Raw genomic sequence first — 13,966 nt, 5'->3', positions numbered from 1 at the left:
AACATACACAAATGTATTATGAAGTTTAATTTATCAAAATATATGCACACAAACACAGACTTTACATGATACCACTTGTAGTTGAGAGAAATGTAAGCAAACATAAAGATGCAGTAATAGCTACGTAAGATTTACTATAGTACATACGGCACTACTGTAATAATTTTGTTGTTACCTCCTGTTGCTTTTTGGTGAGCTAAGGTGTTTTGAGTGTCCACTTAAAATGCTGTGTGATGCTAACCATCTCTGTGACAGTTCAGCTCTCTAGTGAATTGTGAATTGCAGTAAAAGGTGATCTTGCAGTTCTTGCATATTTTTCATCATGTTTAGTGCAATACTGTAAACCTTGAATAACACCAGGGGACCCATAATGAAGTGCTACTAGTGATGCTGGACGTGCTCCCAAGAAGTAGAGAAAAGTCATGACATTACAAGAAACCATTGCTCAGTGTGTACCAAAGATACATATTACAACTGTGGCTGCAGTTATTCACCATTTCAAGATAAATGAATTTAACATAAGAACCATGGTAAGAAAAAGAAAAAAATTTATGAAGCTGCTACTGCAGCTACGTTGGCAACAGTAGTAGTTAAATGTTTGGGAAGTCGAAAGTTGTATGTGGGTTTTCAACTGTTGTTGGGGGGTTGGTTCCCTTAGCCCTGATGTTGTTCAAGGGTCAACTATATATTATATCTTAAATATCATAAAGCTGGATTTTGTTTTTTAGTCTCATCTGAGTTTGCCTTTTATTGGAGAGTTTAGACCAGTCACATTTATTACAATTACTGGTATAGTTGGATTACTTTCTGTCATCATTTCTTTCTGATTTGCATTTGCCTGCTTTTCTGTTTTTTTCTCATCTTTTTTAAGGTTCATTTAATTACTGTTATTGTTGACAACCCTAACCCTGGTTCTACAATTTTAAACTAGTTTACTATTTAAACCTTCCCTTTCTGTTCTTTTTTTTTTTTTTGAGACGGAGTCGCACTTTGTCGGCAGGCTGGAGTGTAGTAGTGCAATCTCGGCTCACTGCAACCTCCGACTCCCTGGTTTAAGTGATTCTCCTGCCTCAGCCTCCCAAGTAGCTGGGATTACAGGCGCCCACCACTACGCCCAGCTAATTTTTGTGTTTTTAATAGAGACGAGGTTTCACCATGTTGGCCAGGATGGTCTCAATCTCTTGATCTCTGATCCCCTGACCTTGTGATCTGCCGGCTTCAGCCTCCCAAAGTGTTGGGATTATAGGTGTGAGCCACCATGCTTGGCCTCATTTCTGTTCTTTTAGTCGTTACCAGTGAAATTTTACCACACAAATTTAATTTAGTATTCTAAAAGTTAATATCCTGACCCCATTCTCAAACAGTAAAAGGACTTTTGAATACCTTTGAAGAGCTTCAGTCTTTACCCTCCTAATTTACTTGTTTTCAGCGTTTCAATTTGATCTTTTTTAAAATGCACAAGTTGGGCCGGGCGCAGTGGCTCATGCCTGTAATCCCAGCACTTTGGGAGGCTGAGGTGGGTGGATCACCTGAGGTCAGGGGTTCGAGACCAGCCTGACCATATGGTGAAACCCTGTCTCTACTAAAAATAGAAAAATTAGCCAGGCACGCACCTGTAGTCCCAGCTACTCAGGAGGCTGAGGCAGAAGAATCGCTTGAACCTGGGAGGCAGAGGTTGCAGTGAGCTGAGACTGCGCTGCTGCACTCCAGCCTGAGTGACAAAGCAACACTCCTTATCAAAAAAATAAGTAAAATAAAATACACAAGTTGGACAACAGTTTTGTAATTTTCTCCAGGCAATGTTTTTTCAGGTTTACCTCCTGTTTATCATTTTACTTATTCTTAACATCTCTGAGTGTTATTTGGGGATCATTATTTTCCAATATTTTGAAGTATTTTTGAAGTATTTTTTTGGAAGTTTCACTGGAACATGTCTGTTGGCAATATATTTTCCAAGAGTCTGTTCACCTGTGAGTGTTTTCTTTCTTTGTGTTCTTGTGCAGTAGTTTTGCTGGATACCCAAATCTAGGTTAACAGTTATTTGCTCTCCACACCTTATATATATTATCCCATTGTCTTCTGCTTTCCATTGTTGAGTGGACTTCTGTCATTCTAATTGTCTGTCGTTCCTTTGTAGGTGATCTGTCCTTTCTCTCTGGCTGCTTTCAAGATCTTCTCTTTGTGTTTGATGTTCTGCAGTTTCACTACGATGTGTCTAGGCGTGGATTTCCTTTTATTTTTCCTGTTTGGTATAATGTATGGAAGCATCCCATATATGTGAAATAAAATGCATTATGAAATACATGCTCACCATAGAAAATCTGGAAAAAGAAAGCATATCAATGTAATATCTCCTGATAGATGAGAAAATAATCAAATAGTATAAAAAAGATTAAAAATAAAAAGCAACATTCCTTGCTTCATTCTTCTCTATACTAGTCCCACTCTGCAGAATCCCCCACTTTTAAATGCTTCTGTTTCTATCTCTATGTTTTAATAATATGCTTTATACTGTTTCTTCATTGACCAACTAGATAGTATCTGTTGATTTCTTGCTGTATGTCAGGATCTAGCCCATTTATACTTTTCCCTTGCTTCCAAGCTCATACAGCAAAGTCAGTTTTTAATTCATTAATTGGTTACTTTAGTAATTTTAAGTAGTATACCTAAATATTTCTTGTTATATTTCAGTATATTTAGTATATTTTGACTTCTGAAAGATATGGATGTTTATGTTATCCTTCAATTCCTTTTTTTTTTTTTTTCGGAGGTAGAGTCTCACTTTGTCACTCAGGCTGGAGTGCAGTGGCGTAATCCTGGCTCACTGCAACCTCTGCCTCCCGGGTTTAAGTGATTCTCCTGCCTCAGCCTCCTGAGTAGCTTGGGACTACAGGCACACCCTCCCACACCTGGAATTTTTTAGTAGAGACAGGGTCTCACCATCTTGCCCAGGCTGGTCTCGAACTCCTGAGCTGAGGCAATCCACCCACCTTGGCCTACCAAAGTGCTGGGATTACAGGCATAAGCCACCATGCCAGGCCTCTCTTTCAAGTCTTATATTTTCTTTCTTGCCGCCACCTACATTCTATCCTGCCTCCACCTTCCAAATTGTCACCTGTACTTTTATATTGTCAAAGCTGATCAAATTTACATTTTGTTCCCTACTTTAGTTAAGACTTAGTAGATTGACTCTTAAGTTGAGAAACAGTAAGCATTTACACTATTAAGACTATTTAGTCTGAGCATGGTTGGTGGCTCACAGCTGTAATCCCAGCACTCTAGGAGGCTGAGGTGGGAGGTTTGCTTGAGCCTAGGAATTTGAGGCCAGCATGGGCAACATAGCGAGACTCTCATCTATATGTATATTTTAATGTTTTTTAATTAGCTAGGTGTGATGATGTGCACCTATAGTCATGGCTACTCTGGAGGATTGCTTGAGCCAGGAGTTCGAGGTTACAGTGAACTGTGATTGTGCCAGCCTGGGTGACAGACCAAGACCCTGTCTCTAAAAATAAAAAAAATTTTTAAAGACTGTATAAATATTACAAGGCCAAATTTACATTCTGTTTCTTGTACAGTTTTGTGTGGGGACCCTCTAGAGTTTTTTTTAATTTTTCCCCCTTTTTTGTTTCCCTTAGGTTCTTTTTCCCTTCTTGCATTGCCTACCTGTACTGTAGCCTAAAAGTGTATCACTCTGTGCTTTGAAATCTTTGAGTTTCCCACTTGTTCTTAGGTACCTTCCTCCTGGAGCCTCTCTCCTCCTTTTCTGACCTGACTGCTTGCTCTAGGCCTGCTCAAGGCCATCATCCCGGGGCGCCCTCCTCCTCTGAGTCGGCTCTGCAATTCCTGAATTCCATTTTGTCTTCTCAGTGCATTTCTCCATTTCGTAATCACATCACAAAGAAACTCCTTAAGAAAGTATAGAAGGTAAATTTTCTGAGTTCTTGGAAATCTGAAGCCATCCTTGTACTTCTTTGATACTTTGACTAGGTACAGAATTATAGGTTGAAGTCATTTTCTTCAGAACTTTGAAGGCATAGTTTCATCATCTTGAGGCTTCAGTGTTGATGCTGAGAACTTGGTAGCCCATCTTATTCCATTGTGTAATACCTGGGATTTTTTTCTCCGGGGATTTTTTTTTTTTTCTATGTTCCTGGTGTCTGAAATTTCACTGTGGTATGTCTAGATGCTAGTTAGGTACATTAGGTACCCTTTTAATTTGAAAATTCATTCTGTTCAGTGTGGGAAATACTCTTGCATTATTTGTTTTAAAATTTACTGTCCTTGTTTTCATTGTTCTCGTGGAAATTCTGTTAGTTGGATGATAAGCCCCTACTTTAATCTATCAGTTGTATATCTTTTCTCTCTTGATTTTTGACTTGATCTTGTTGGTCTACTCTTGAATACTTCCTTGACTTGATCTTTAGTCTCCTTACTGAACATTTAAAAAATGTAGGCAAGCATATTTTTTAATTTCCACAAACTTTTTCTTGTTCTATTTTTCATAGTATCTTAACTTTGTGGATACAGTATCATCTCAACTGTCTGAAGATCCTAATTAGAGGGATTTTTTTTTTTCTTTTCAAGGAGTTCACTCTTCTAATTAATGGAGTCAGAGTCAGATTTTATGCTTTTTTTCTTGCTCTTTCATTTATGGGATTTTTTTCAAAAACATCTGCAGATAGTGGTTCCTAGTTTAAGGAAAGGTAGTGCAGAGGCTTACCTAGAGTTGTGCTGTGGGCTGAGCTTTTCTACAGGCAGGTTTAGCTTTCAATGAAGCAGACAAGGAGCTGCAATTGGCCTTGCAGTTGTGGAGGAATTTCTTGGGGGAGCAGATTGGTATGCTTACACTCCCACTAGTTGTCTATTAAAAATATTAAAATTTTGTATTTTAAATGTCTGTCTCTGGCAATACCATTCACAAGCCTTCTTCTCTGCCTTACATCCTTCTTGGTTTCTACTCATTGCTGCAATCTCTCGCAGTTGGATGGCCCTTTGTTTCATCCAAATTCAAGCCTTGATATATCATCTCTGCACTGTGACTCTCACATTTTTATATCTCCAGCCTGGACCTTGCCCTTAATTCCTCATTTCTGTCCAACCACTTTATATTTCTTCTTGGATGTGTAATAAATAATTTCAAACTTGTCCAAAGCTGAACTGTGAATTTTCCTCTCCTGTCTGTTCTTCCTGCAGTCTTTCTCATTTTAGTTTAATGGTGACTTCACCTTTCCAGTTTCTGAGACAGAATCCTGTTGCCATTCTTTTTTTCTCCCCTTCTCCTTTCCTTCCTCTTCCCTCTCTACCTCTGTCTCCCTCCTTCCCTTGTTCCACCTGTCAGCCTCTACCTCCAGATTTATGGAATTCACCACCGTTTATCACTTCTGCCTCTACCACTCATCAAAGTCACTGTCTGGCCGGGCGCGGTGGCTCATGCCTATAATCCCAGCACTTTGGGAGGCCGAGGCGGGTGGATCATATGAGGTTAGGAGTTCGAGACCTGCCTGGCCGGCATAGTGAAACCCCGTCTCTACTAAAAATACACATATTAGCTGGGCATGATGGCACATGCCTGTAGTCCCAGCTACTCAGGAGGCTGAGGTACGAGAATTGGTTGAACTTGGGAGGCGGAGGTTACAGGGAGCCGAGATCATGCCACTGCACTCCAGCCTTGGTGACACAGTGACACTCTGTCTCAAAAAAAAAAAAAAAAAAAAAAAGTCACCGTCTATGATTTGCCTTGGTTACTTGATTATTGGAATAGTGTGTTCTTACAAGGTGTGCCTGCTTTCAAACTTGCCTTCCTTCAGTCTGTCCCACACAGCAGCAGCAGTGATCCTTTGAACTGTAAATTAGATCACGCTACTCTGCAGCTTAGAACCCTCCAGGGGCTCCCTGTCACACTGTAAGTCAAAGTATTTTGCCTTCTCATCACCCACCTCCCTCCCTCTACTCTGGCTCCCTGTCCTTGCTGCTCCTCCTGCACACTGGTCTGCTTGTCCTTCAGGACATTTGAAGAGCTGTGCATCTCAGTTGCTTTTGCCCTCTCCTGAGAATGTTTACTTTGAATGTTCTCATATCTCATCCATGCGTCATCTTTGAGGCCTTCTCTGGCCCCATCCCCACACTCCCTCCTTTCTAAAGCTTTATTTTTCCCCGTAACGTTTGTCACCATCAAATATATATTTTATGTTTTTGTAGTTTAGGTATTTTTATCCGGACATAGGTCTTTATGTTTTAACATGAAATGTTTTCTTTTAAATATATTTATTTGGGGGTCTTGAGAGCTACCTCCTTCCCCATCTTAACAGAGTCCATCCTTTTTAAGCAGGGATTTATGTGTTTGTTCTGTATGGCTGTTACTGAGTGCCCAGAGCAGTGTCTGGCATATACTAGTGGGAGCTCAGTCAGTGTTTGTTGTCTGAGTAAATGTCACTCCTGCCGTGCATCTAACCTGCAGTTTTCACAGGGGCTCATTTGTGGTTTTGCCTGCTGTGCCTTACAGCCAGTATTTGTCCATATATTTTCTATTACCCAGAGATTGTTGACATCTCATCTGCTGCACTTTGTAACCCCCATCTCTAAATCAGTGATCTCCATCATGTTTTTGACCTGAAAATTTTTGTACAGTAGTCATTTTTATGTGTACCAATATATTTTACTTATGTACACATGCTATATTGATATGAATATTAGAAAACGTAAGAATAGAAATCTGCTGGGCGTGGTGGCTCACGCCTGTAATCCTAGCAATTTGAGAGGCTGAGACGGACAAATCACTAGGTCAGGAGTTCGAGACCAGCCTGGCCAATATGGTGAAACCCTGTCTCTACTAAAAATACAAAAATTAGCTGGGTGTGGTGGTGTGTGCCTGTAGTCCCAGCTACTTGGGAGGCTGAGGCCGGAGAATTGCTTGAACCTGGGAGGCGGAGGTTGCAGTGAGCTGAGATTGCGCCACTCCACTGTAGCCAGAGCGACAGGGCGAGATTCCATCTTGGAAAAAATAAATAAAAATAAAAGAACAGAAACCCAAAGATCATAGGGTAGAGATGTAGATATTAAGTTCTTTAATTCACATTTATGGACTCTTTAGAAGGAGAGATTATAATTATATATACTTGATACATTGTGTTGGACTGGAAGCACTGTGAAAGATTCTTAGTCAAGGGGAGATTTTATATTCAAAGAAAATGGAAAATCCCCCTGCTTTTCTCGGAGGGAAGCACTGCACTTAGAAGTTTGATGTGTATTGGTGTCGTCTTCCAGGCATTTCTTGTATCTATGAACGTGTGCACCCTTTGTGTATAAAGTGGAATTATATGTTTACTTACGCACACACATAAAGGTACATATAAAGCAGGAATTACACCACACAGAGTTCTCTGTGACGTTTTTGTTACACTTAATATATCATGGGAGAGTCCTTGAGTGTGGACCTAGGAGCCAGACTACCCAAGGTGCAGACCCTGCAGTTTACTAGTTGACTTTAACCTTTCTGTGCCCCAGTTTCCTAATCTTCAGAGTTATTGGTAGGAGTAAATGTTAAAATACATAAGCTTTCTCTGCTGATGAGTATTTACACTGGAGTCTTAGGAAGGGTCCTTGCTTATTTTCTATTCTAAAGTTGGGCTGGACATAGTGGGCCATACAGGTGCCATCAGATGGGCTCTTGTTTCTCTGTGACCCGTTCTGTTAGACCTCTTTCCTACTTTTTTCCTTGAGGTTATCTGTCCCCTAGTGAACCAGCTGGTTTGCAGGTGGTGCTTGGCTGAGAGTGTCTTGCTGTTAACAGTTACTATGGATGTCATATGCCAGCTGGTTCTGTTAAAAAAAAGTCTGTGAATACAAAGCCTTGTGAATTTTGAACATTATTTTCTGTCTGGAATTTTAAAGAACTGATTCATACAGTGGAGAAATGAATAAAGATTTTTATTTTACAAATTCCAGCACTTAGCATTTTCTTTATTCTGTTACTGTGACACCTATTTGACTGGGAAACCAAAGACTACAATTCGTCGTAAGGATTCCTTTTTTTTTTTTTTTTTTTGAGACAGATTCTCACTCTGTCACCCAGGCTGCAGTGCCACCGCAGCCTCTGCCTTCCCAGGTTCAAGTGATTCTCATGCTTCAGCTTCTCAAGTAGCTGGAATTACAGGCGTATGCCACCACGCCTGGCTAATTTTTGTATTTTTAATGGAGACAGGGTTTTGCCACGTTGGCCAGGCTGGTCTCGAACTCCTGACCTCAAGTGATCCACCTGCCTTGGCCTCCCAAAGTGCTGGAATGACAGGTGTGAGCCTCTGTGCCAGGCCAGGATTCTTCTTTTAAGAGGCTGTAGTGAGCAGCATCTACCAACTTGCATCCTTGTATGTTGCATATCTTGTTTGTTTGCTTGGGGAGTAAACCAAAGTAAAAACGTCTTTTCTCAAATTAAGGACATTACAAGATTTTCTGTGTTAATGGATTGGAAGTCCTTACTATTCTTTTTTTTTTTTTGAAATGGAGTCTCCCTCTGTCGCCTAGGCTGGAGTGCAGTGGCGCAACCTCTGCTCATTCAGATATCTGAATAATCTGCCTCCTGGGTTCAAGCGATTCTCCTGCCTCAGCCTCCTGAGTAGCTGAGATAACAGGCGTGCGCCACCACGCCCGGCTAATTTTTGTATTTTTAGCAGAGACGGGATTTCGCCACATTGGTCAGGCTGGTCTCGAACTCCTGACCTCATGATCTGCCCACCTTGGCCTCCCAAAATACTGGGATTACAGGCGTGAGTCACCGCACCCAGTCTAGATGTCTTTACTATTCTTAAGATGGCAGTAGTCCCCAAGTTAATCTATGGATTCAACTCAATCCCTGTTTAAACCCCAAATTGCTTTTTTTGTAGAAATCAGCAAGCTGATCCTAAAATTCATATGGAAATAAAAAGGGGCCGAGAATAGCCAAAACTATTGAAAAAGAGTAATGGTGGCAAGGTTATGTTGCTTGATTTCAAAACTTACTACAAAGCTAGAGTAATCAAGACTGTGTGGCACTGGCATAAGGATGACCATACAGACCCGTGGACCAGAATTGAGAATCCAGAAATAAATGCATACTTTCGCGACCCATCGATTTTTGGCGGCGGTGCTAAGACAGTTTATTGGCAAAAGAATAGGTTTTTCCACAGGTGATGCTGGGACAACTGAATATCCACATGAAAAGAATGAAGTTGGAACCTTACCTTATGTCATAAGCAAAAATTAACTCAAAATGGATCAAAAACCTGAACTTCAAAACTCTTAGGGAAAAATGTAGATATGTCTTGGATTCCAGAATGGTTTCTTAAATATGACACCAAAAGCACAAGCAGCCAAAGGAAAAAAAGATAAATTGGACTTCATCAAAATTTAGTATTTTTTGTTTCAAAAGATACTATCAATGGGAGAGAATATTTAAGAAACACCTGTCTAATAATAGTCTAGTATTAAGCCAAGGCTGAGTTCTTATTTCCCCATCCTTAAGTTTACACGATACTATATTAGTGAAGTTGAATTCTGTTATTACCACATGTATCTTGAAAGAAGTTTGTTTGGATCACAGGTCCAGTTACTTTTTCCGCCCTCTCCCTCCAAAGGATTTGTCACTCTCAATAATGTTGTATACTAATTTCAAGGGGAAATACAACTCAAAATAAATCAGAAATCTGAAGCTTAAAAATGTTATGGTTTAGATGATGAAAAGGGAAAAGTACATTTAATTCATATCATATTTAGATGTAAAGCACTTAATGTTATATTGCTTAACAATTTAGCGCTTCAGTGCTCTCATCATGTGAAGTAAATAATAGAAAATTCTTTGGGTGACACGTCTATTTTCAGCCAATCAGAAACTAGGATTATTTTGTATGTAATAATAGGGTTTACTGGAAGAGGAGCTATATAGATGGTACTTAGAGGACGTAGGGCCCTACATGTTAGGGCTTCTTAGTTGTAGCGAAGAGCAATTGGTCTGGTATGTTTAGCTTTTTCACATTTAGTTTTGAGTTCTGACTCTAGAAATGTACAACCGCATCTTTTGAATTACAGGTTTTAAGATGTTATTTGCTCTTAATATGTCTTAAGGTAACAGCCTTGATCACTGCTTTTACTTTCGATGAAATAACTTAATAAGCTGTGAAGAAAAAATTATCAGATTTTAAGGGAGAGAATTTTATGAAAATGTCTTTGAGGTTCCAATCACCTTTATGAGAATGTCTTCAAAGTTTCCATCACCTCCTCTACCAATTTTTCTTCCACTGGAGCCAGTGGACTTAGGTTCCATAGCAAGCTCCTCTTGTTCACTGAATGAGCTAGACAATATTGCCCACCTTTTAAGGAAAATATCAACTGATATCAATGAAATTAAAGGAATGAAAGCAGCTATTTTGACAGTAGAAGCAAATCTTCTTGATCTAAATGTTAGAGTGTCCCAGAATGAAGCAAAAATTTCATCTTTGGAGGTTAAAATGAATGAATATTCAACAATATCTGAATGCAACAGACAGTTTGAAGATCAAGAAGAAGATACTGAATCACAGTCAAGAACTACTGATGTAAAAATAATCGGCTTCCTTAGAAATGTTGAGAAAGGTAAACTCTTAATATATGATATGTTCTAGGTACTCATCCTTTGATCTGTATCTTTACACATATGTTGACTGTAGCTCTGATGTGGAGGGAGCAAGTTACAGAGAACTTGAAGTTTTCATGGACCTTTAATGACAAATTTGGATTCTGCTTGATTTAGCTTAGAAATCTAGAATTGATCAGAATTCCATCCTCTTTAATGGAGCTCTCTAAAACGATGTTTTGAAAAGATAAATGAACCTAGAGCAATGAAGCAAAACTTGAAATGTGGAAGTGTGGTCTTTCATGTGTCTGTGTGAAATTATTTTAAAATGTCTCATTCTTTCATCATGTACTGTTGATGTGAAGGAGACCTGTTGCAGTATTTGGATGGAAAGAGCATTCTTCCTGTAACTTTTCACCTCAGTTTTCCAAGCTTCCCACAGGAATACAACTTGACCCAAGTGTCATCTTGGTTACAGTTCCTCAGAATGTGTGTTTTTTTGCGGTAATAATTCTGGAAGGAATTCACTTTTTTGGGACGCACCAATAAAATGTCATATAACATGTTTTAAAGGAAACCAACTGATACAATTTCAAATCAAGTATAGGTTTTAAAATTTAAAAACACCTTTTAATGAAATGTGGTGCTTGGTGGGAGATTGCCCACTTAACATCTTTGCACTGAGTAAGCAAAGCCTATCCTTGTGAAGCCACCTGTAATGGATATACACAAAATTAGCATGTGGGCATCTTAGTAAGATTTCAGTATTTGCAACCCTATCAGTTACATCCCTTTGTACACTGTAGTGCAGTACCTTATAATGAGCAAGTGAGTGCCTGATGTCTGCTAAGCACTGTGGGGGCTACAGAAAAGTGTGACATTTTCCCATCCTCAAGGAGCTTAACATCAAATCGAAGATAGAAAAAATCAGTTCTTTGTCCCTATTTTGTGCAGTCAGACTGCTGAGCATATTATTATTAGGAATAGTAAACCTAATAGGAATTAATGTTATGAGCCTATTTTAGAAGAAATAAGTAGTTAAACATCTTTTCTTGTGGGAGAGCCAAAGAATTATTATCATGCTTTGCTGACATAGGGTGTGGATTGTAGAGCTGAGTGTCTTACTGTTTTCTTTGCATGCATCGAAGCCCAGAGTTTGTCTTTTAGGAACTCTAGATGATTAGAGTGTTTTGTTTTGCTATTTCGGTTGTTATCTTCAAAGGTCATGAGTGATTCATGATGGTAAGAGCTCAGGTGATGGAGGGAGGTGCTTGCCATGCTTCTTGTGCAGTTGGCTGTGATGTGAGCTGCTGGGCCACAAGGTGCCTTTGCCTGGATTTTCCACCTGTTTGCCACCTTTACTTTCCCCGCAGAATTCAAATTCAGGAAAACTGATGTCCTCACAGAGGGAGAACCAGGAGTGTTTTAAATTGGCATTTTTGGTTTAACCCTGAGTACAGCCTTTTTTGTCTTATATGTCTTTGGTCTATAAATACTATTAAATTGAATTGCTGAAGCTTTAAGTTACTTTTAAGACTTTAAGAACCCAGAAGGATTGATTTTTGGGAAACACATGCTGGTATTGTTTGTGTTGTAAGCTTAGTGAAGTTTTAAAATTTATATTCTAGGAACTCAACAGAGGCAATTATTATCCCGACTGCAAATCGACCCAGTAATGGCAGAAACTCTGCAGATGAGTCAAGGTTGGTTATGTTTCGAGTTGTACTGTAATCTAGCCGTTTCAGTTGCCATTTCCATTTCTTACACCCCATTTAACGTATCTCGTATCTCTTAGATCCTGCCCTAAGATGTTATATTTAGATCTGTGAAAATATTTTAGGGCCAGGAGATAAGATCTGCATTTTTTTTCATGTTACATAGTGTTATAATTTTTTGCCTCATTGGAAAACTTTGTTCCTTTCACACCATTCCAAGTGTGTCCCTAGCACCGTTGGCTGTCACTCTCCTGCTGTCGGGAATGACCTGTGTTTCTGACTTACCCTCTCACTCTACCCAGCTTTTGTCATTGCCATGAGTGGCTTTTGTATCCTGTTTTTCACCTGGTTAGCCTTATCCTCTTGTACTTCATTTTGAAGTCTTATCACCAGGGCCACACCTGGAACTTGTTCTAATGTTCTGGAGCCACTCTAATTTGCCTGTCTCCTTTCCTCTGCCCACAGACACACATGCCAAGGGCTACTCCAGGACTGGAGCTGATGCCTTCATTTTTATTATCTCTGTCCTCAGTGCCCAGCCCCTGCCAGATGCAGGTTCACTGTCTTAAAAATGACTGCAGGATAAACACAGGCAACCATGAGAGACCCAGAATCATCTCAGTCCTTCTGTTTCCCCTAAGTCTGTCTTTTGTGGGAAGCTCTGGTCCCTAGACCCCTCTCAGCCCTTTCCTGGATTTTCTTTCCCCTCAGTCAGGACTCCACAGTCAGTCACTCTGTTCCCTGACCCTCCCCCAGCTTTCCAGCTCAGAAAGTGCTTTTCCTCCCTAAGGGTCAGCCCCCACCGGAGGCCAGATCCCACTGGGTTGGTGAGCCACTGGCATGTCACCCACTCCTCCAACTTCATTCTCTGCCTCATGTCTTCTCTCTGTAGAGGTGTTCAGACATTCTCTACCCATGATTTTGCTCTCTCATCTCCCAGCAGTCTGTCCTGCTTCCCCCACAGGAGTATTTGAAAAGGTTGGCAGCCAAGATCTGTGTGTGGGATCCACTTCATCAGCTCTTGTGCATGTTTTCTCTTCTGCCTCCTTCAGCTTTTCATTGTACCCATGGTGCACGCAGTTTGAAACAGCAATTAGTTCTGTGAGGCTTATGAATGACTGCAGTCCTTAGCTCCTGTCACATTTTTTATTCTAAGATCCCTTTGTCTCTGCGTATTCTATTAATTTTTTAAAAACATACTGATTTTGTCTATGCAGTACTTTTATTTCTCTGTGGATCTGAAAGGTGGTTTTGACATTTCTCCCCTCCCCGCTTGGTCTTGTTTTCTCTAAGTGGTCTGTTTCGGCTGTCTTTTATGCTGGAGGTTCCCTTCTGATGTCTGGGGATCCTGGGTGGTCTTACATTTAAGAGTGGAGCACTCAGAAGGTCACTGGTATTCTGGGTTCATGAGTTGGGGTATGGGGCACTTTGACTTTCTATTTGAAACTAGACCCTGTGGTGGAAAGTGATTTGTCTTGCCTGTCTGGTTTGTGGCCACCCTGATGTCATTGCCTTTAAGACTTTCCTCTCAGGCTGGTCAGCTTCTCCAAAACAAAGGTTTTCAAGTAATAGCCTGGTAGTCAGAGTTCTGGGAGCTTAAGTTGGGAAAGAAGGCTGGGGGAGGTACCTCACCATTAATTATTATGTAATGTTTATGTAACCCTCC

General features: G+C 40.2%; 1 protein-coding gene across 11 annotated transcripts in view; it reads left to right on the top strand.

The window, feature by feature from the left end:
- Window positions 1-13,966, top strand: part of ZC3H14 (zinc finger CCCH-type containing 14) — a 48,841-nt gene that overhangs the window by 22,428 nt on the left and 12,447 nt on the right. For 6 of the 11 annotated variants that reach the window (XR_009210361.1, XM_032134733.2, XM_032134741.2 and 3 more), the window contains exon 10: window positions 12,214-12,288. The exons of 4 other annotated variants lie outside the window; for them this stretch is intronic. Coding sequence is in view for 6 of the 7 variants with exons in the window: in XM_032134733.2 (XP_031990624.1) it covers window positions 12,214-12,288 (75 nt within the window). In the remaining variant the exon portion in view is untranslated. Of the gene's footprint in view, window positions 1-10,003; window positions 10,606-12,213; window positions 12,289-13,966 lie in introns of those variants that run through there. One more of the 11 variants, XM_058429755.1, reaches the window with a different exon arrangement.

Source organism: Hylobates moloch, unplaced genomic scaffold, assembly GCF_009828535.3.
Source record: "Hylobates moloch isolate HMO894 unplaced genomic scaffold, HMol_V3 SCAFFOLD_16, whole genome shotgun sequence".
Classification (NCBI taxonomy): domain Eukaryota; kingdom Metazoa; phylum Chordata; class Mammalia; order Primates; family Hylobatidae; genus Hylobates; species Hylobates moloch.
Note: the sequence above shows the minus strand (reverse complement) of the source record. Positions and strands in the feature narration are given on the sequence as shown.